The sequence below is a fragment of the Fringilla coelebs genome, assembly GCF_963513975.1.
Source record: "Fringilla coelebs genome assembly, chromosome: 3".
NCBI lineage: Eukaryota > Metazoa > Chordata > Aves > Passeriformes > Fringillidae > Fringilla > Fringilla coelebs.
The window spans coordinates 66,644,307-66,668,163 of NC_140030.1; the positions used below are offsets into that span (position 1 = coordinate 66,644,307).

General features: G+C 41.4%; 1 protein-coding gene across 1 annotated transcript; it reads left to right on the top strand.

The window, feature by feature from the left end:
* Positions 1-2,858: 2,858 nt before the first annotated feature.
* On the top strand, positions 2,859-22,455 carry RAB32 (RAB32, member RAS oncogene family). The gene is made up of 3 exons (XM_084202490.1): positions 2,859-3,199; positions 18,540-18,817; positions 20,975-22,455. The coding sequence occupies exons 1-3, from the start codon at positions 2,971-2,973 to the stop codon at positions 21,122-21,124; spliced, it is 657 nt and encodes a 218-aa protein (XP_084058616.1). The 5' UTR covers positions 2,859-2,970; the 3' UTR covers positions 21,125-22,455.
* Positions 22,456-23,857: the final 1,402 nt, after the last annotated feature.

The following is a 23,857-nucleotide window of genomic DNA, read 5'->3' on the forward strand; positions in this document are numbered from 1 at the left end:
CACCCTGGTATATAATTACAGAATGTGCCTAGTAATCAATTAATACAAGTCTCCCAGAAGGTAGGAAAGTAATGTAATTACTGTCTCACAGGTGAGGAATAAAGGCTCAGGGACTCCATCTAAGCCTGTGGAACAAGGCTTCTGCATCCATCCTAAACCCCAGCCACCCTTACATGAGCATGTGACAATTCATTTCCAACCCACTTTGGTTTTTGCAAGACAAAGGAAAACTTTGGCACCTATCTGGGGAGAAATTTCAGTGCATGCCAGCCAAATTCCCTGTCTGAATGGACCATTGTGATGAAAAAGACCTCAGTCTAGATATAGCTAGAGAGGTTTACCAGAACCCATAGTGGTTAAAGTCCCTGTACCTGAAATAATATTGTCTCACATCTGCTTTCAACCTCCCAGATAAAGACAGTGTTACTTGTTTGTCTCATCTCTTGGCAGGAACCTGGGCTGCCCTGTGCCTCACTCCATCAAGAGAAGAAAATATCTTGTTTCTAAGTTATAGTCTTCCCCCAGTTTATATTCTGGTATCATTACTGCTGGGCAAGTAAATACTAATTACAGAAATTGTCATGGAGTTAATATAGCATGACAAATTAACAAATTTACCAAACCAAAATCCCCAAACACAATTCCCCCCCCAAGAATGCTGTCTTTTCTTGCCTTATTTTGCCAAACAGCTCTTCTATTCACCTACTCCCATCTACACTGCATGAACCATCTTTGTGTGACATGGAAATACACATTCTCCAAAAGCCACCTGAGGATATCTGATCATTTTACTGAAGCCACTAATTTAAAGCATTGTAAAGAAATTAGTATGTGCAAGAAACTGTTATAGTATCAGGAGAAACTGACGATTGTTTGACAGATGTTACCATGTATTTTAAGCACTACTTTCTTTCCCGCTGGGGGCATCCCTTCACTGCTAGTTAGATCTTCCCTTGGGTTTCCTGCCTCTGTACACGCAGGCTGACCAGACCATCAGGTAATGTTTCCTGTTTGGGGTGGTTGCCATTGCTCTGTGGCACAGAATAGTTCTGTTTAGGTATTTGCATTATAAACAAACATTACAGCATGGAGACACTACCACACAACTTCATCCTCTTGTTACTGGCACAGACACCTGGGGTTGTGTGTTTTAATTTGAAGAGTATGTTAGCAAAGATGGTTTTTTTTCCCAGCACAGCACCTGTAGTCAGCACCCATGGTACTACATGGTGCTAAGGTCAGGAAAATTGTTTTATGTTGATTTCTAACAAGGTGTCTGTTTCAGAGAGGCTGTGAATGCCCCATCCCTGGACCCGGCTTTCCCTGCCCATGTCAGGGGAGTTGGGACTGGATGATCTCTAAGGTTCCTTCCAACGCAAACCATTCTATGATTCTGTGACTGCCTAGGATAATTTTTTAAACAACCAGAAAATAATAAAAATATTTTATTAGATCAATTTAGTAACAAGAGGGAACCAAATTTAGCTGTAGGTGTTTGATGGCAATCCTGCGGATGAGGAGGCGATTTCTCCTCTGCTCACCCGAGCCTTTTCTGCAGAGCAGCCATCGCTGTGCCACTGCTGCTGCCTGGGCATGGCCTTGTTTGCCCCGGTGTCTCAGCACAGCCCGGCCCGCACTGCCGGCCCTGTCTGCCCCGGTGTCTCAGCCCGGCCCGGCCCGGCCGGCACTGCAGACCCTGTTTGTCCCGGTGTCTCAGCCCGGCCCGGCCCGCACTGCCGGCTCTGTTTGTCCCGGTGTCTCAGCCCGGCCCGGCCGGCACTGCTGGCCCTGTTTGTCCCGGTGTCTCAGCCCGGCCCGGCCGGCACTGCTGGCCCTGTTTGTCCCGGTGTCTCAGCCCGGCCCGGCCGGCACTGCTGGCCCTGTTTGCCCCGGTGTCTCAGCCCGGCCCGGCCCGCACTGCTGGCCCTGTTTGCCCCGGTGTTTCAGCCCGGCCCGGCCCGGCCCGCACTGCCGGCCCTGTTTGCCCCGGTGTCTCAGCCCGGCCCGGCCCGCACTGCCGGCTCTGTTTGTCCCGGTGTCTCAGCCCGGCCCGGCCGGCACTGCTGGCCCTGTTTGCCCCGGTGTCTCAGCCCGGCCCGGCCCGGCCCGCTCTGCCGGCCCTGTTTGTCCCGCTGTCTCAGCCCGGCCCGGCCCGCACTGCCGGCCCTGTTTGCCCCGGTGTCTCAGCCCGTCCCGGCCCACACGCAGCCCGAGGCCGCACAGCAGGGCCTGCGAGGGCGGGGAGAGGGCCGGAGCGCAGCACGCTGCACCTATAGCTCCTCAAGCTGGCTCCTGGGAATGCAGGCCGGGAGCGAGCACGGGCCATTGGAACCCTGCCAAAGACACGCATCCTGATAAGGCCCTCTGTCCCACGGACCTCTCTGCCGTAAAACACTCTTTCCCGGACGGTGGGGAGAGAACCCGGGTGCTTTCAGAGACTTCACCGGGAGAAAACTTCGCTGCCGCCACCACCACTGGAAGCAAAGTACCAAAGAATGGTACGGACAGAGAGCTGACACTTTCCCAACCCGAGCCCTCTTCTGAGGCTCAGCCCCCACTACGGCCAGCCCGCGCTACCCTGCCGCTCCCAGCCCAGCCCGCCCGAAGCGGCTGCGGGGTAACTCCCCCCGCCCTGACCCTTTCCCGTCCCCACCTCCCGCCCGGTGTCCCGGAGCGGCGGAGCGGGGCGGGCTGGTCCCTCTCCCCGCCCCTCCCACCGCCCTCCCCGGGCCGCTATAAGCCCGCGGAGTTTCCGCGTCCTGTGACTGTAGTCAGGTGGTGGCTGAGGTTCCCCGCTCCCTCCCACCCTCTGTCCCGCTTCGTCTTCCCCCGCCCGGCGAGGGCCGGGCCTGCGGGGAGCCGGCTGGGGAAAATCGGAGGAAAGTTGCTGCCTAGGAAAGTTTAGAAGCGGGAGAGCCGCGGCCCCGGCAGCCCGGCCTCTCCGCCGCACTCCACTGGAGGGAGGGAGGGATGGCCGGCGGGGAAGGAGCGGGCAGCGGCGTGCCGGAGTGCCGGGAGCACCTCTTCAAGGTGCTGGTGATCGGGGAGCTGGGCGTGGGCAAAACCAGCATTATCAAGCGCTACGTGCACCAGCTCTTCTCGCAGCACTACCGGGCCACCATCGGCGTGGATTTCGCGCTCAAAGTCATCAACTGGGACAGCAAGACCCTGGTGCGGCTGCAGCTCTGGGATATCGCAGGTACGGGGCAGGACGGGCGGGCTGCTCCCTGCAGGGTGCGCCGGGCGGCGCTGGGAACCCGGCTGTCGGGGCCCGGCCTGTGCGGAGGAAAGCGTGTTTTGGCTGGGAAATGTCTCTTCTTGTGTTTGTCTTACCCCTGTTATAGGCAACCTCTCATTCTTGCCTCTCTTGAGGTGTAAGTAGAGGGAGGTCTTGATGTGGGAATTAAGTTTTTCACTTTTTACGGGCTTTGCCCTCTCTTGTTAGCAGACTTTGTGGGGCTCTTGGCTTTGCCAAGGGTTTTACAGTAGTCCTCGAACAGCTGCTTTACTCTCGCTGCTGGATACAGGGCTCCTGGAGTGTTCCTGGTTGTACTCCTCCTCCTGACCTGCTTGTCTGGGTGGTGGTGGCCTTGGTTATGGCTGCTGCTGAAATTAATTCAGGGTTATGGCTCTGTAATGCATCTAATGCACCATGCTTTACAGGTTAAAGGTAACTCAAAGCTAAAATTGTCCTCAAAGGAAGAGTGCTTAAACTTTGCATGCTTGGAGTCACCTGGTTAACTTAAAAGTAGTTTTCATCCCTGCTGCATTGAGTGAGGGAGTGGAACTTATGTTATGCTTAGTTCTATATTCAAATCACAAATTTGTGAGTTAGAAACATACTTTGAGCACATGGAAGCAATAAAGTCCTGTCTACTTGTCCAAACCTATTATTCCTTTCCTATATATGATTCAAACCTGTTCTTCAGCATCTCTTGTTTCCAAGATTCCAACTGTATACCTACTGTGGTTTGCTTTGCTTATGCTGTGGAGTCAAATGCCACAGAACAATCTCTGTTTTGCCATGGTCTCATAAGAAGACTGTCCCTCAGCTCCGTAATCACCTTGGTTGGTATTGCATTTCTAGTTTTGTGTAGAGCCCAGGTGTTCCCCTGCAGCTCTCCTTATCTCTACCACCCTCAGAATATCTCCTTGTATCTGAAAAAGCAGACTTTATTTGAAATGCCAGTGTTTAAACTTACACTGCTGGAAGACACAAGAGGAAAAAAGCCTGTAGTTACTGTTTCCATGAACTTTATGCTTATCTGTGGAAGCTCAGAAATGAGGAAGTGTGACATGTGGCTGCTGTAACCCTGTGACAGACCAGCTGTACCTCAGCTCCTGGTCTTTTTGCTCTAAAACACTTCAAATATGATTCCTCAAACTGTTAAGCCTTTGTACTTCCATATGCTGAAATACACCGTGGATCTTTCTGTTGCTGGTCTGTAGGGCAGATGAAAATATTTTCCAATTGCTGTTTTGAAGAGCAAGTAAGATGTTGGCAAGCTTTCTCTTCTGATGTGAAGATTCTCTTGTGAATCAGTTTTAACTTTCTGTGACTCAATTAACAGTATCGGTACAAGCTACTGCAATCCTCTGGGTATATTTAGCGAGCCTGGGGTTCCAAAGATTGAAGAGGGGAGGCTGTTGGCATCCTGGAGTTTGGCAGGCTGCCATCCTTGTGTTTGACTTCTCAGCCCTTCATTGCTCAGACTTGGGTAGGCTGTGTGCTTTGCCAAAGCAATCTGTTTCAACAGGATAGGCGGAAACTTAGCTTTAACTTGTCACAAAGTTTGCACAGAACCTATTTACAGCTTGGGAAGTTCTAGCAATACATCGTGCAATAGTGACATAATCCAGAAGACAGTATGTTTTTCATTCTTGATTATTGCCCTTGGAGTATTTTTGACACAGCTAGCTGAAGACTAAGTTAAGAGCTGCTGATAAATCCTTGGAAGCTTGTGGTAAATTGGGTGAAGAATTAAATTGATTGAAGAATTAAAATTTCTCCTGTCACTGAAATATTTCTCCTGTTTTATAAGACTTTTATATGAAACCCCTGACTAGTCTTTCCCTAGCAGAAATTGAAAAGGAAGATACAACTGTTCTGCAGTTTGCACTCCGAACTCTTGGTCTAATCTGCTAGTTTAGGGTACTCTGTTTCCAAAGGGCTGGGGGAATCTTGCCCAATGGAAAAAAAAAAGACAAAGAAGAGAAGTAATCTTGGTGATTTTTGGTTGGGTTGTGCTGAGACAGTGTGACAGTGACAATTTGGACTCTTATGGCACTTGACATCTGAGAGTTAATTAGTAAAATAAAGAGTATTTTAGTGTCTTTAAGGGTATTTGATGGTCTTAAAGCTGCTGAAGTCCTCAACTTGGGAGTGTGTTCTGCAGCTGTTTATGTGTACAATCAGGAATATTTCTAAATACCTGAGGATGTTAACAGATTTATATTGAAGCTATTAGTTAAAGAACCAGGTTGAAGATGGCTTCTATAATCACAGACAACATTCTCTAAAGTGCTTTATTGAAGTGTAGCACTGTCTGAGCATGTGATAGTCATTCCTTTTTAACTCATCAGCCCAGCTGTCTTCTGGCTTTCAACTTGTAGATAATTTTGCCTGCTGGTGTGTGCAAACAGCTTTAGATCTCTTGAAGAGATCTGAATCTTATGGTAAGTAATGTTACATGTGACTTCCCTGCAAGCAATATAGTGCTGGCATTCTGAATTTATTTTGATGCATTTAAAAAGGCTGTTGAATTAAAGTCTTACCCTTAAGCATAGAAAGGGATATTATTTTAACTAGATCAAAGCTTGTACGTAACAGTTTCTCATAAGAAGCTTTCTTTAAAGAGCTGGGTGATGCAAGCTAAGGTTTTGTACCTAAGTCAATGATAAGAACTGACCCTGTAGTTCAGGCATCAGCTAAAGATCATAATGCAGATACTATGCTGGCTTCTGATTTGATTGTAGGAAAAATTATGAATGTTGTGCTGTTTATTTCAATACAGTACATTACTGGATGACTTCAAATTCTTGTGCTAGCTGAGGTTGTTTTGGTTTTGGGTCTTTTTTTTGTGATTAGATAATTCTGTCAAATAGAGCATGACCACATTACACTGCTTATGCTTTTTCTTTTTTCTACTGAAAATAGCCCTCTTGTTGTAAGGTACAAAGTAGTGCAAATTCTTGCAGCAGCATCAAAGGGGAAGGGATGTAAAATAGTGAAGAGGGAGGAAGGTTACTGTTGTGCCTAGACATTTGTATTGTAGAGATAGTCAGGTTTTTTTAGTTTTTAGACACAGGTTGTAACCTCTTAAAGGTGATGAAAAAGCTTGAGAGTAAGACTGATTGGTCACTGTCAAATTATCTTGGTTACAGCATAAAGAAAGCATTCTGAAAGGAGGTGAACAGATTATATGTGTGTTCATGCAGGAACTTTAGCTGCCCTTAGGCATTATTCTTGGGTTTTTTTGTCTTTTGTGTTTTGTTGCCTTTTTTTTATTTTGATGTGTGAAGTAATGAAAAATTCTTTCTGGATAAATTCTGAAAGTGTTAAAATATTGATCAAAGGGGATAAATGATTGGCAAAATAAATAGGATGTAGGAATAAGTCATTGTAGTAAAGAGATGCAAACCAAAGAAATCTTAATGATAGGGAAGTGTTTATATAGTCTATTTCAAAACAGTAGAGATTCCTACCTGACAGGCATGCTGTTTTAGTGAGCACTGCATTGACCACAGTATGCTCAGGAGGTGTGTGTGGCATATTGATGAAGCTTTCACGTGATATTGAAAGAGTGCTTAAAGGATTTTCAGTGTCATAGAAACTTTAGAGCTGATCTAGTAAAACCCGCATCTGTGTTAGTTGCTGCTTTTGTGCTCATGTTGACTATCACTGTCACTCACATCAGCCTGTATGAAGTACAGTTTGCTGGAGAGCAGGCATGGTAAAGAGCATGGATAGTGGCCTGAGGTTGGCTTCTCATGAAGAATGTCACTAATGGCAACTGTTAGATGAATTTAATTTTAATGCTTTTTTTGAGGAATTCTAAATTAACTTTTGTGTAAGAATATTCTTCTTCCAGGATTTATTAAAACTTGTTTGTATAAATATTTATTAAAACTGAAGTAATTCTTTAACTGGCAGAGTATGGCTATGAAGTTGGCCAAACAGAAAAGGAATCATTGTACTTTGGTACTGTTAACGTGCTCTACAGGCTTTCAAGAACTGAATGATAAGCAGCACGTAGCATGTAAATTTGTTACTAAAATATTGCATGTCTCCTTGAGACGAAGTGAACTGTAACTTGTTATAAGTATATAAAGGACCCCAGGAGGATGGAGAAATCAGATAAAGTATTTTGGTTAAATACTAAGTTGAGGAAGAGCTGGAATAACCCATCTTTTGTATGAAGACAAGTGAATGTTAAGATAGGTGAGTTGACGTTAAGAGCAAATTAACTTTTTAAGTAACCGTTAGGCTTTTCTATAGGAAGCCATGAGAAATGGGAGAGAGTACAGTAAACCATGGATATGATTGACTTTCAAAGGCAACCAGGCAGTTATAGTATGTGAGATAGTTTACTCCCATGTGAACACCCTCGTTTCAAGCAGCTCTCTATTCCAGCTGGTCTGCACTTGTGCCATTGGCATGTCATAGAGGCTGCCAAGTTGCTTCTGTGTACTGGAGTGTTAGCTTGTGTCTTGAATTATGGACTGATTTTATTTTTTTTAAATAAGGTCTAAAGCAAGTGTTAAGTGATGTTAATGCATCTCTGAAAATCTGTGGGAAAACAATCAGAAAAATTCCGTTCTGTATCCATACCTGGCTCTGTGCCAGAGGCACGTATGCTTCAGGGAAGTTGCTTTGCAGGGAAGTCTCTCCTAAGTATGAAGAATTTGGAGGCAGCAGTCTCTAAAAGTAGTTAAGTTACTCTTGTTACAACTTGTCCTTAGCCACAATGCATGTTGAAGGGATTAAAATGGCAACTCTTGCAGAAAAAAAAAAGAAAAAAATTGCTTAGCTATGTGCCTGGTACAAGTGAGCATAAGGTGGAGGCGAGACAATCCAAGCGTAACCTTCCCTCGAATTTTTTCTCACCACTATAAATAGTCTTAGTGAGTGAAGGATGTGAACATAAATAACCGTATCAGAAATGGATGCAGAACTTGGAGCTCAGAGTGTTTTCAGAAACGTTTAAGTTTTCTGAGGTTGTTTCCTAGTTTATATAGTGATGAAGGTTCCAGGAGCAGCCTTCAGGAGGAGATTAGGAGTGGTATCATTTTGCTTATAGCTGAGGCAGGTCAGAAAGTTCCCAGTCAGGACTGGGGAATCTTCTGTGTGATTGTCTTCAGACTCATGGAGATATGAAAAACTTAATTTCTGACTGCTTCCTGCTCACATGTGTTTAAATATAAATCTCATGAGAGAAAATTTGCTTGAGGGTTGTGCTTACTGGAAACATGCAAGACTAGCAGATAAAGTTTGGGGATGGGAAGTAAAGGCCTGCTTATATAGACTTTGAACACAGGCAAGAAACAGCACTGAAGGTGTACGTTGTTTCCTTCTAGAAACCATTGCTCTGTGGGAAGTCTTGTGTGGGTGTCCTTTCTTATGACTTTTCTGGAGTAGCTGGATTTGGGTTATGAGCTTTCACTTCAGAATGACTTGCTGTGCATGGAGCTCTACAGCTAAATATTAAAATAAGTTCTGAATCTGTTAAACTTGGGTTTTTGGTGTTTTTCCAACTTTCAGACTTCTCTGAATATAAACAGATTCTGCATGTTTTCTTTTTTGGGACTCCTGTTTAAATACACTTTTAATGAAATGTTATCAAGGTATGAGGTATGTTTGTTGGTCTAATGAAGGAATTTCCGCATCTTATCAGTGGGGTACCAAAGTATTCATAATGGCAAAGGTTCTTTTGCTTAGTACTATGTTATGTAGCTACTCAAAGTACTGTATACGTTATTTTGGATGAAACCTATACCAATTGTGCTGATTGAATTCCAGAACTATATGGGAAATGCTACAGGTCTTGATGTTGGTGTTGTAAGATAGTCTAGTGTGGTAATTTTGATTATGCAAGGCAGGACAGTTCAGTTAAATAGGAGAATTGAGACAGATGTTCTTGGATTGTCTTGGAAATGAGCTTAGAATTTCCTCATAAGGCATTTCAAGGTGTTCTATGAGAAATGGGGCTAAAGATGTGATCCTAAAAGACCACCTGATCTAGTACAGGCTTAAAATAAAGTTCAGTGTATTTATCTTACAGGTACTTTTAATTTCTGTCAACAGTGGAAATGCACTTTGTCCTTGAGTGTCTATTCACTATGGAGTAGATGGTGCTTCAGCCTTATTTTCAAACAGATGTCACACAGCTGTTGCTTAGTTTTGTGCTTCCTGCAAGACCACAATAAAAACTCTTTCCTGGTACTCTGTGTTAGAGTCAGGGATAGGTGTACATCAAATGGACAGGAGAGATAATACTGACTCAAGTAGTCAGAAATTAAGCTGGTTTGACAAGTCAAGCACATTTCCCTTCAGAGACAAACTGGCACAGACAGTGTTGAATATACACTTTTCTCTTAATGTATGGCATTTGCAGGAATGTAAATCAAGCTTTATCAACTCTCCTTTCATCTTCAGAAGTTGCAGCTTCAGAGTCTTGGTGCTTAATCTTAATTACATGTCCACTTTGCCTCTTACCAGTTTGGTTTCCTTTAGGTGCACATTAGGACAGGGTGTTACCAAAGTGCATATCCACAAGTACAATTTGAGTTGGCAAGTGCTATAAAGGGGTAATTCTCAACTTATGACATAAAGCAAAGAAAATAATCTTAGCTGACTGGTTCCAGAAAAGGTATTAGCATGCTGTAAAAAATAACTCTTCCTCTCAGTGATGAGTGAAACCACTGGATTCAGTCTCACAGCTGTCAGACATACCCTCCATTGGTAACCGTTCCTTTGCTTTTGTAGTCTGCTGTAAATGGTTCCCTCCAAATACTTGCTTCAGAGGTTCAGGAGTATGATATGCCATGTTAGAAAGAAGTGATGATTTGCAGAAAGGGAATGTCTATTTATATTTTTGCATGGAAATATATGGATACCTCTTGTGAAACTCCTGCAGGTGATAAAGCTAGCATGACCAGCAGTAAGCAGTGACTAGTGACTACAAAGCACAGCATGCTTCTCAAGCTACTGTGCTGCAGTGTTCGATATTCAAAGCTCTCTTCTGGCTATGGAGACACAAAAAGAGGATAAATGGAATGTGATTATGCTTTGAGAAATGGAGGGATTGTCAGGCTTTATAGAGCTTGCTTAGAAATAAATGTCTTAACTGTCTAGAGAAGGCTGGCAAACTCTCAGTAGCAGTGGCTTCTACATTAGCAGGTAATGAAAACAAATATTCCATATTGTATGGATTTTAGCAGCTTTTCAAATAATAGGTTGAGAGGTAGTCTCTGAATGTCACTGCAAACAGCTTATGGGAACTTGTTCTTTAAATGCTCCCAGGCTGAGTGCTGGGTAGAGCAAAGTGGCAGCAATTTGATACAAAATTCCAGTCACACACAATGTGCTATGACACATTGACCATTTTAGAGATTAACATTTTTTCAGTCTCGTGATAAAGTTGTTCTGGAGATAAACTGACTTTAGAATTGTTCTCCTGTGTGCTGTGAAATGCTGTAGTGCCATGCCGCATCACTGTGAAGTACGCAGTGCAGCTCTGGCTGCAGGGCAGCACACCAAAGGATATGGATCAGAGGGTGGCAGGCATGAAATAGCTTAACTCTGGCAGATTACTTGTTTGGGGAAGTCTTGTTAAAGCAAGGTAGGAAGTACCAATTCATGCTATTGCTGGCACTAATTGGACTATGTCAACTCCTTTGAATACTAATGCAGGGGAGTTGTCCTGTACATGCTGCATTTGACAGCTAGTTAGAAATTGTTTAGCTTGGTTGCACTCCGATTTTCTGGGGATTGAAATCTAGTGCTTAACAGGGACTTTGTCTCTCACTTGCTGTTTAGCAAAGATGCAAAAAAAAAAAATAGGTGGATTCTTAGGCAAACATGACTGTTATACTGCTGCATAAAATACACATGATGTTGGACAAAACCCATTGAACTCTTAGGTGCAGGGTGTTGCCTCTCAACTTCTTAAAGACAGAACAGTGAGCTGTTGAAGTCAGTTTGGACAATTAAGTATTAGATTAGCCCAAGACTACAGGCAGCAATGAAAATTTCAGTCTTGCTGTAAAATTCCCAGTGAGGGCTGTGCAATTATTTGAGGGAAAACTTTGTCTTTGTGTGAGAGAGTGGCAATCCTTTTCTACTAGGTTGGTAGAAGTGAACATAGCTCCTGGTGGAAATCTGGTGTCTAGCTTCCAGCACTTGCCATCTCTGTGCTCTTGCTGTTTCACAGTAGTGAACAGGATTGTCCTGTGTTAAAGTTTAATGATAGCAAGCAGTGAATGGAAGGACTAGTCATTGATTTTGAAGTTTCATGTAGTCAACAAATTGTTAGTTTAGAAACTGGCTGAGAAATGGAACTTAAAAGCAAAATGCTTCCTAACATTTCAAAATGAAATAGTGACTTCTGTGAACACATGGGCATACTTTGTGATATGATCTAAATAATCAAAATGCTGCTGCACTTAGACTGATGTTCATCAGTAACTTTTTAATGGCTACAGGGTCTCTCATAAATACTGTGTCTGTACAGTATATTGTTGGTGTCATGCCTCTGACACTGCATTGTTCAACAGAACTGCTTCAACTGCACCCTGCAGCTCTCTAATATAGACATAACCAGGGGATCAAAGGTTGTCTTTTACGATAAAATGTGAGTCAATTGAACAGGGATTAACTGGCTTTTGCCTTGAAGCCTGTTCTGAAGCATTTGGGAAAAGATTAGTCTTGGGAAGAGGTCCATCCAGTGGTCAGTTAACTTACCTATAGCACCCTTAGTAAGAAAGGGAACTAGCAGTTGTAATTGCCTGAGGCTGCTTTTGTTTGTTAGAAACTAAGTACTGCAGTCAGTGAGATTATTTCTAGTACTTGTTTCATACAGGAAGATATAATATTCTAGTAATTCTCACTTCCTAGCCTGTCTGTGTTTGTCACCAGAACCACAAATAACACTTTTTCACAGTGGTGGAAAGTAAAAGTCAAGCTGGATGTTCCTTAACACTTACAGGTTTCTTACATCTGCTAGAGCTGCTAATGTCATAGAATCACTGAATGGCTTGGGCTGCGAGGAGCCTTTAAGATCATCAAGTTCCTCTGCTGCCAAGGGACTTGACCATAGGTTGCTCCACCCAACCTAGACTTTGAGCATTTCCAGGGATGGGGCATCCCCAGCTTCTCTGGGCAACCTGTTCTGGCACCTCACCACCATGACAATGAAAAATTTCTTCCTAATATCTTATCTAAACCTACTCTTAATTTAAAACCATTTCCCCATGTTCTGTCAGTACATGCTTTTGTAAGTAGCCCCTCTCTGTCTTTCTGGTAGGGGTCCCTTTGGATGCTGGAAGGCCTCAAGTCACCCTGAAGCCTTTTCTTCAGGCTGAGCAATCCAAACTTTCTCAGCCTGTCTTCATAGAAGAGGTGCTACAGCCCTCTGATGTTCATGGCTTGCCTCTGGACTCATTCCAACAGGTCCGTGTCCTTATGTTGGGGATCCCAGAGCTGGATACCACATTCTAGTTGGGGTCTCACAAAAGCAGAGCAGAGGGGCAGAATCAACCTCCCTTGCCTTGCTGGCCATGCTACTTTGGGCGTAGCCCAGGATAAAAGGGATTTTCCTGGGCTCCACATGCATATTGCTGGCTCGTGTCCAGCCTCTCATCTGCCAGCACCCATAAGTCCTTCTTGGCCTGGCTGCTCTCATTCTATTCATTCCCCAGCCTGTGTTGGTACCCCAGCCCAGTTGCAGCACCTTGCACTTGGTCTTGTTAAACCTCATGAGATTCCCATGGGCCCACTTCTCAAGTGTGTCCAGATCCCTCTGGATGGCATCCCATCCTTAGATATGTCAGCTACACCACTCAGCTTGGTGTCATCTGCAAATTTGTCTGTCATTAAATAAATGCATAGTTCAGCACCTCTGTGGTTTTAACTTGTGGCAACTTTACACTTATAGCCTTAATGGATAAGACTGGGGAGTGAGGAGCCATCTGGTATTAACAGTCTTAAGAGTCTGTCTACTCTCAGTCTATGGCTACTATCTGTGGGAGACAGCAGGCAGACCCACTTGCATGTGAGCTGTAATATCGATAGTGGTTTGGTTAACCTACTTATTGCAGAATAACAGATCTAATCTAATTAGGTAGGACAGTTCTGGGACAAGATGTGCTGGTTTGGGGAGATGGGGGATAGCTGTCAGCAATGGTAACTTGCCAGTAACATGTTTATATACCTCTCTAAAAAGGAATTTCAGTCAACTCACACCTGACCCTGGTAATGCTAAAATGTACATTAGATGTCTGGAGAACTGGGAGATTCATCCTCAGGGCAGTTCTGGGTATTGGCTGTATTGTGCCAAACATCCCTCTGACATCCAGTCTGGTCTTTTCCTGCCTGTGGCTCTTGAAGGACTTGTTTTGAAAGTGACAGTAGTTCTAACTCAATTAGAGGATTGAATTATGTTCCCACGCATTTTGGATGGGGATTTAGCTTAAATCTATTACACTGGATGACAGTAACTTTACTGAGAGTTGGAATTGTAAATACAGAATTGTCACTCAGGTATTCCTGAAAAAAACAAACCTTTCACATCTTATTTGATATAAACTCTCTACTAACTCATTAATATATTAAGTAGTCTGGGGGAAGGAAGCTTAACAAACTCATTATTGTGCATATCCAACAGTCATTTGTACATTTAAATTGCTTTTTCTAGCCCAAAATCCCATCATATAGGAGGAGTTACAAGTTGAAATTATGCGTGAAATAACAGGAGTTGCTAAATATTCACAAGAACTGCTACAATGGTAGGTCACACTGCTGTAAGAAACAGGACTCTAGTGTTTCTCCCTTACACTGAGAGACTGCTCTAGAAAATGTACTTCAAGGCAATGATAATTTACCTTGCAGAAAAGGACAAATATAAAGCTTCTAATGTTCAATCTTAAATTACAGCCCATAATTTCTTTCATGTAGTTTTCAACTTACATTCTACTCCCATTAAAATATAAACTGGGGAGTCAGAATAGCTCCCAAGTTCTAATGCAGTTTTAAAGTCAGCTTTTTCCTGTGGTGCTGCTGTAGGGAAGTGGATTAGTTCCTGATGCATGTCATTGTGCAAATATTTCACTTAAGGTTGTTGCAATTACTGGAAGATATGGTGACAATAGGTGCTGAGTCATTTTTATATGAAAACTATGGTTAGAGAATGCAGAACTTTGCATTACATGAAGTCACTTCCATACCCCTAAATTAAACTCATCCCTGTGGCTGTCCTGTATCTTAGCTCCTCATTTACAGCTGAACTACTAAAAAACTATACTTTAGTGGCACCAGATTTATGCCTAGTCACTGGACCTACCAGGATGATTAATCTTTTGATTTCCTTTCTATACTGCTGTACTAAGCAATTAGTTATCTTCCTGCTCTCTTCTTACATTATACACACTGGGGATTTTAAGTCCAGTTTAATCTGATCACTTTTAGCCTTTTTCTTCTCTGGGGGTATGATTCACTTTCTGTACTGCTCAACACTATTGTCACATATGGAGAAATGACTATAGCAAATATCTTGCTGGACAGAGGAGGGGGTCTGACAGATCTCTGAACTGTGCATGGCAGAAGCTGTGACATTTAGTTTTAAGAGCAAAGAGAATTATGTTCAGCCTTGAGAATTTAGAGGATTAGAGTTTTGTAGTTTAATTTTTCTGTATGAGGGTTTGTGGGTTTGTTTGTTTTTGTTTGTTTGTTTTCGCAAGCAGAAAAGCGCTTGTGAAACCTGTCTGAAATTCCTGTTAAAATTTTCAAAAGGCTGTCTAGAATGCTCTGCATCCTAGACAAGAAGGTCAGCATGTGCTTTTTCAATAATGACATGATTATAAAGGAAGTCCACTCAGTTTAAACTGAATTCTTTTCCTGCCTCATGCTGTATACCTTTTACTAAACAAAACTTACCTCCTGGGCAGCCCATGCTTTATTGTTTCTGACTTTGTATGAAATACAGTATATCCATCTTCATTAGGCTCCAGACAGGATGAAAGAGCAGTTGCAGGGTAGTATTCAGGTCAGGTTTATTGTTAGTGGATGTGAATTCTAGAGGTGAAAACAGGTCTATAACAACCTGGTTTGAGTTCCTCTAGAAAAGGGAAGGACTCATATTGACATATTAAAAGGCATTAATGTATAAGAATCCAATACTGTTGAGCTTGTGTGTGTTTAAGGGTAAGAGATAGCAAATATTCCTAATATAAAGCTTTAATCTAGTAAAAATAGAAGCTTTCATGCTGATAGGCACATCAGTTTTCTACTTTCACCCAAATTAAAACTGTGGAACAATATGTGTTGATGTTTCTCTAAATCTAAAACTCATACTACAAGAGAGGTAAGAGTTGCTGGAAATAAGAATTAAATGATTGTTGTGGGCCGGCAAAGCCCATGATTTATACTGTGGCTGCTATGGAATAACAAGGAACATACAGTTCTGTGCTGACTTCCATTCCTAGCAGGACTGCTGTCTTCTTACACTGCGAGCAGCTGCTGTACAAGGCTGACTTTGGCTGACTCCTCAGGTTTGGTCCTGAGCTGTGCTTTGTAACTTTGTTGTTTTGGAAGCTACATGTAACACTGTTCTAATTTCACCTTTTTGTGCACCTTAAATGTGCTGTTGTGTGTGTTTCAGGAATGATAATTGCTATTAGAGGCTGGTACGGCCACCTTGTCAACTGGTTTTGTCTTTACAGCTGTTTTGGATAGAAGAGCAATAGGCAGGAAGGGATTCAGTCAATGGTAATGTCCTTCACTGTGCTCAGTGATTGCAGCCTTGTTTATGTACAGCATACACAGCTATCTGAGAAATGGCAACTGCCTGATGTTCTTTTCTGCCATTCCTGAATAACTTAGTTTTCCTGTGTAGTGATCATGCTCTGTCTATTCCTTCTGGTAACAATCTAGCAACCCTTCCTGCAACTAATCAATACAACTTAATTTTCGTATGTAAATGTTCATCAAGTGTTTGGAAAAACAGCCTTAAGTAAAGCATGGAAGCTTCCCAGCTCTCCACCAACTAAATAGCAAGGACTAATGGGACCATTTGCCTTGCTGCTCCAGATTCATGTTCAGTCTCATGTAAATAACAGCAAGCGGTGCTCAATTCTGGACCATTTCAGAGCTGAATTGAAGAACTCTCTCTGGAGAAGACTGAGGTTGGTATAGGGCATTGTAGACCTCGAGATTACACTGTTTTGTGGGGCTGTCCTTTGCTGTGAAGGAATATCTCCCTGCACTGGATACTGGAGTCAGTGCTTTAGCATAGTCCGAGGTGTCCCCATGTGGCTTGAATTGGTGGTGAAACTGACAGCTCAACAAATGAGGAAGCTGAGAAGGAGCTCCTCAAAACTTGTGTGGTGCCTTATGCAGTGACTGCCTTAATGTAACTAAATTTGGCTGTGTGGAACTCCGTTAAAAAACTCAACCAAAACTCCCAAAACCAAAATCCTACATTCTTTAAATGTGACATCACTGACATGCAGAAGTCGTAAAAGCCTTCTGATCTAACTCTTCCGTAATGGTACATGATTAGTGGAAACAGTGGTCAGTGGTTTGCAGTAAGGCTGTTCTAAAAACCTCTTTTAGATATGAAAGCCCAGCCTAGGGAGACGATGTGAATTACTTGTGTACTCTGTTTAGGAGAATTGTATTAGCAGTGTGGCTTTTTCAAAGGCATAGTCACAGAGATGCAGGCTTGCTGCCTGACTTGTTCCATGGCCTTAAAGTCCATGGCATTAATGCTGCTTTAAAACTTGAGTTTTGAGTATGGAGTTAAGAGCTTTCTTCTTGGATCATGCTTGTTCATTCACAAAATGTAGTGGAAAAAAATGTGTAATCTCCGTTCTGAAGAATATGCTGGATAGTGATGCTGTTTTCTGCAGCATCATAGCTTAAAGTGAAAAGACAGAAATAAAGTCAGCTTCTTTATAGTTCTTTGGATCTTTAATGTGGCTGCTGCTGTTTTCAGGCCATTCTAGTAGCTGCTTAGGTAACCTTTTCCGAAACTGTCTGTAGGGAATGAGCTAATCATACTCTGAAATACTCTATTAAAATGAGGCAAATGAGCTGGAAAAGAACACTGCTGAACAGGATCTCTTCTCAACTTCATTTGAGTTTTGGTCTCTTTCTGAGACGATGATAACACACCCAATTCTCCTTGCATCTGTTTGCCCTTGCTAATCAAAGGTGGACTTGAGTGTTTATAAACAGAGGACAACTATGTTTCCAAATACAGTTCTTCTTTTATCTGTTCTTAAACCTCATATGCATGAAAAGATAAAAGCTCAAGTGATGATACACTGTAAAATTAAGTAATAGAGCTCAGGGACTACTTTTCCCAGTGAAGGCTTCCAAACAAAGCAGAAAGCTATTTTAGTAGCCCAGACTTTCCAAACAATGTGCTAGGAGTTGATAGTGCTAGACACACTCAAATGTAAACACACCATGATAGTCTGACCTTTCAAACAGAAGAAAAAGTGAACTGGCACACTCTAATTCTATATTTCAATTATTCTGACTAAAGTAGTTGTACTTAATAAGAAAAGTCATTATTTGAGTTTTCTCTGCTTATGGACAGTTGTTTGGGTTTTTTTCCCTGTGGCTTTTTGTTGTGAATAATTGTACTTTAACTGTTCTTGTTTTAAATCCTGGGATTGCTGTAGGACTTCTGTAGTTGAAAATTAATTCGGAGTAAATCTTAGACTTGAAAAAATGAAGTCAAAGTTAACAGATTTAGCCCGAACTGTTAAGCTAGCAGCTTCTTTTGAACTTTTCTCTAAGGAAAAATCTATAATATAGGTGACTTTTTCAGAAGATTCTTTGAAGGCTGTTAGCTTTGAAGCTTGCAGAACCCCTTGTTGCTCACCATTCAGCAAAAGGCTGAGTTTGAGTCTTTAGCTGAAGCAACTAGATTAATATACAAGCCTTAATATTCTTTGATGAAATAATGATTTGTGTATAGCTGTGTTGGTAGTGTTTTTAGGCATTACTTCTCAAAGAACTCTACTCAACAAATAAGTTGACTATGTAAGTATAGAAGTTGAGGGGTTTTTTTAAGAAAAAATCCAAATCATAGTTAGGACTGCAGACTACTTATAGCATCTGACTTGCCATGTATAGTATACATAATAGCTGTTACAATGAACTTAGGTGAGATACAGAAGGCAATGTGTTATGCTCTAGGTGACTAGGCCCAAATGCCAAACTTCTGTGGATTAAGCTGGTACACTAATCTGTTTACACTGAATACAGTTCATGCTTCAATATAAATATACTCTGTGACTGTCCTCTCTTCCAGGCCAGGAGCGCTTTGGAAATATGACCAGAGTATACTACAAAGAGGCAGTTGGTGCTTTTGTGGTCTTTGATGTTACAAGAGGCTCCACTTTTGAGGCTGTTTCAAAATGGAAGCATGATTTGGACAGTAAAGTACTACTTCCTAATGGTAGCCCCATCCCTGCTGTTCTCCTTGCAAACAAGTGTGACCAGAAGAAAGATGGCAGCCAGAATCCCTCTCAAATGGACCAGTTCTGCAGAGAAGGTGGCTTTGTTGGATGGTTTGAAACATCTGCCAAGGTAAGCTTAATAGAAAAATATTTTTAGTCTCTTGAATATTGGCATAAGAAGGGTGAATATAGTCATATAGGAAATAAAGTTATCAAGTATAGGAAGTGGCAGTCAAATTCAGAAAATTTGAACTCATGTGTTAGCTAGCTTCATTCATGAAGAAGATGAGGCATATTTGGTTTAGATGAAAAGGTATCTCAAATTCAGAGCATCTTGAAACTATCTGGAAGCTTTGATTATCTGAGTTTGATAAGTTTTTTCATCTTGCATGCGTGAGGATCAGTAGTTCTTTAGATGTTAATACTACTAAATGCTGATCAAGCTCCCCAAAAAATACAGGTCATCTTTAGGTGCAGGTTTTTAAATTGCATTTTCTGTTTTCACTGTTTTATGTAGGAAACAGCAAGATTTGAAGTGAAGAAGCTATTTGCTTACTCATTACTATCTACCCACAGTGTTGCTAAAGCACTTTTCTATTTTATCAGGCAATGTCAAGACTGAACTGGAGAAAAACAAATTGTTCTGTATAGTAATTTAAGCTAAAAAAGACAGCTGCTTTATTCAGTTAACTTTGCGTAATTTCATCTATTTTACAGTTTTAGTCTACAGATGTTTTGTCAATGCACAGATTAAACTGGCAGCAGCTTAGTTGGAAGTGAAACCCAATATTTCCTTAAAGCCCAACTGATTCTTAAAATGAAGGACTCTGCTACATGAGGACAGTGTGGCTGACAGGCCAGTTTACTGGTCTGGCTGATAAATCCTTTAGAAAGTAAGATAGGCCTCAAGGTCTCACTTTTCTTTTGTCTTGCCTACTTCCTTCAGCTGCTGCCGCTGAAGTGTTACACAATGATGTTTAGACAACTCTTAAAAAGCAGAGTCTCTGAGAAGACTATAAGAAACAAAGTAACAAGTTGCTCTTTGTTTACTTTAAGAGAAGGATAAGCAGTTAAAGGAATTAGTTAAATTAGTTAACAATTTGTTTGCATTTGAAAAGATATTTCCAAACTCACCCATCTGCTACTAAAAATTCTATTTTTAAGGCTCTTTATACTCAAAAAGAATACCATGATTCTGCTTTGGTAAAAGTCTTCCCTGAACCTTTACCTGCCTGTAAAACTGCTATATATGAAGTGCATTATGACTTAAAAATAAATGCCAGTAACATTAGATTTTTTCCTAATGTGAAATTCTAGTGACAGCTTGCATTTTAGGTGGCATTTAAGACAGGACAATGTAAAACAAGGTTCTTGCTGCAGAGAAAAATCCAGGCAATAAGTTCTAGCTTAGGTATTAATTGACTTGTTTAGAGCTCTGAAGAATTGTCGTTGAAATAGCAACTATTTAGGACAACTGTCTTGTTTTCTAAGCCAAACAGTTTATGGCTTTAAGTCCTGCCCACTTGGATATCCTATTAATCTGCTTCTGCCTTTCTGTTGGAACTGATAGTTGGATACTCAGTCATCAGTAATATACTGGGCTGGTATTTCCTTTGGAAGTAAAGATGAGCAATTCTAAGCATGGCAGCCCTGTGCTAGCAGATGGCCTGGTCAGGTCAAACCTGTGGCCAGAGACTGCTTGGCACTAGCCAGCTTGGACCCTCAGAAACTGGGGTATTCTGGCAAAGTACATGTCTAAGTATCCTGCACACATACATTCTTTAGGGTGTATGGAAAGGGGCTTTTCAAAGTATGCACAAGAATATGTAGAGTAGCTAGAAAAGCTACTTGGAAATAGTTGTGATTTTGAGGATCGTGGAAAAGATTAGTGCATCCAAATTCCATCAGAAACAGACCAAGGCTCCAAAAGGTAGGACAATACTGCAGATGATGTAATTACCTAGGATCTTTCCTTGTGCAAAAATGCACTTAGGCGTTTGTCTGTCTTCCAAATGCAGGTGACACTCATTCCCCTGACTGCCTACTAGATTAGAATCAGATTTCAGCTTGTAATATGGATGAATAATTTTGTGTCCAACCTTTCTGCTAACTTTTTCAGAAAAAAAAAGGTTGAGCAATGACTTCTTGTATCTAAACTGCTTGTGTTCTGCTGATAAGACTGAAGAATTATTTTCTTTTTGGATAGCTTTAGGAAAGTGTGACTGTTAATAGGAATGTGTGACTGTTTCAAAAAGATCACTGACTTCCTTGCTTTCAACATTTTTAGGACAACATCAACATTGATGAAGCTGCTCGATTCTTGGTGGAAAACATCCTTGCCAATTACAAAACCTTTCCTAACGAAGAGAATGATGTGGGGAAACCAAAACTGGACCTAGATCCATTGAAAGCAGAGAGTAAATCACAGTGCTGCTAATGCTACCACCGTTCAGTAGATGTGATGGGATGAGCAGCAGGACTTTGCTTTAAATCAAAATGCTGCTATGGTGCTGCGATGTGACAATCCATATGGGGTGTATGGTACTATCTGAATTGGTGACTCATTTGGGTGTTTACATATTCTTGTTTAGCATGAAACTGAGTATCTTGTGAGTTATCATTCCACTTGCTTGAGTGTCTGCATCTAAGTCTGATTAGTGTCTTCTTACTTGAGAACATAAGGTAGTGTTTACACTCCTAAAAGGAAGAAACACAACATTCAGTGTCTAGTTTGCTTCTAGGACATATGCTGCATTCCAAATAGGACTCACTTTAGGTGACTAGACTCTTGCACCTTTAAAGTAAACTTTTCCTTTGTCACCATTTATGTCCCACGTGAGCCTTCTCACCAGCACAATTGTCCCTATTTATTATCCCCACCATGAGGTTCTGTTTCTTTGCTAGTTCTCCTGGATGAAAACATTCCAGAAATCTTGAAGGGGCCAATGACAGATGGGAGGTATCTTTCCTAGGGTGATCACTAAGATTGGAGTAGATGGCTTTTACCACGGAGTAAAAGCAAGATGGTTGTTATTGTGTTTAACAAGGGAAAGACATTGCTGGAGATGCATTTTTATTAGTATTTCTATAACAATTTAAGGCTGAATATTTTCAGCTAATACTTTACATATGAAACACATTAATGAATACAGTTGTACTGCTGGCACATAGTTATGGCAACCTCACCCCTATGCACATCCAGAAATAAGCATCTAGTAACTTTTTCATGCACTAACACTGAAAACTTTACCAAGAGTACAAAAAGTATCTTACTGTCTTGTGATGATGAACTTTTTCTTCTGCCTAGAGTTGGTTCTGAATATCATGAGCAAGGAGAGAGGTCTTGAGGGAAATAGCTTAATTGGTTCATGCTAGTCTGTCAACCTTTCTGCCCCAAGCTCTGTCTTTGTCAGTTTTAGAACTCTTCTGGCTGCTTTGAACTAATGAACTGTCTTACCAGTTTGTAACTGTATACTGAGATACTTATGTTTCTTTGTTATAACACTCACGTATTTTTGGCAGCAAATGAAGTTCAAAAGGATTAGAGATACTTTGTGGTTCTTGAATATGTTCTGGAACTTGGGCTCTTATTGGCTCAAAGGCTTTGAAGCTCCTTTTTCTTTTAAGGGTTTCTTCTGTCCTGGTACCTCATTGCTATTGACTTCAGAAGTCTTACCTTGCTGGGTTTGATGGTGCTGATGTTTAGGTAAACATCAGAATTAGGTATATGCAGGATTTGATATACTTTAATCTGTATTGAGATTTCTTAGGCTGTCTTTTTTTTCTAAAGAGTAACATACTTTTTAAGAGTTAAATAAATATATTTGGGCATCTTTTGTGTGTTGGTGTATGCTTTTGAGAATGTGAATCTTCTCATATGTTCCAGTCTATACTCAAATACTTTCATTGACATTTGAAAACAACTTTATCTTCTAGTATGTTCTATGTTAAAGAATTATTTAAAGTTACCACAGCAAGGCTTGGCATAAACAAAACTGGGTTTATTAAGCTTAGCATCCTAAGATAATTCAGATGAAAGGAATCTTAGGATGTCTTCCAAGCCAGTGTCTTTCTCCAAGCAAGGTCATCACACAGTGCTGAGGTGTTCATGTGGTCTTAACCTCAAACCATGGAGACTGTATAACCCTGGCAAAGTTGTTTCAATGCCTGACTTTCCTCGAGAGTTGAAACTATCACAATCTTCCTATTCAATCACTTGAACAACTCCATTTTTGACTGTAAACTCACTTTCAATGTTTAATCTCTGCTGTACTGCCTTTTTTTTTCAACTTTAAGTAATTAAATGCCAACAAATGTAAATGCCAACTTTACTTCCATGGGAAGTTTCCCCAGCTCTAGTGGTTTGTGGATTTTTTTTGCTTTAGTGTTTAGATTCAACAGCAAAATGGAGACCAAACTCATCCTTTGTGACTGCCTGGCTGCATGAATCTCATCTGGGTCCTGTCACTGATAATATAGTTCCCATACAGGTTATTTTCAAGCATGTCTAAACTTTTTCTTGAAGAGTTACTGCTGCTATATTTAAGCACTTTCCTTATTTTGCACATAGCATCTTCTAAACCTCTGCATGAATGTAGAAAGAACATGACTCTAAAGCTGGTGGAATGGTACTGGTTTATATACAGGTTGTTACTACTGAGGCCAGTACTATAAAACTGCCTGCAGGATGTATTTGTTTTTTTAAATCTTGTCACTTGTCTGAGGAAAAGAAATGGTGCTTTAATAGAATGCTAGTCTTGCTTTGTGCTACAGACTACATTCTCAATATCCCTCTGTGGAGAGGGAGCATTGTGATATTTAAGATTGGGAAAGCTGATCCAGTCAGAACAAGAAAACTAGGAAAAGACTAGCCTGAGGAAGGAAATGGTAGTGTCTCCCTGGTAGAGGGATATGGGACTGCAATTCATGCAGAAGTGTATAGGTTAGTTAAACTAGTCATGAAGCCCTATCCTAATTAACTCAAAACCTTTGATTTGGAAAAATATGTGGAAGATGAACACAAAGTGACTTTTTCAGTATAGGATTTTCTGATGTATCTTAACTGTAGTACTAGAAAAATATCAGCTATTCCAAGCTCCAGAGTTTTGTTTAAACTTTGTGTCAGGCTTGTTGAGTTGTACTAGCTCCTTAGATTGAACAAGTCTTTGTT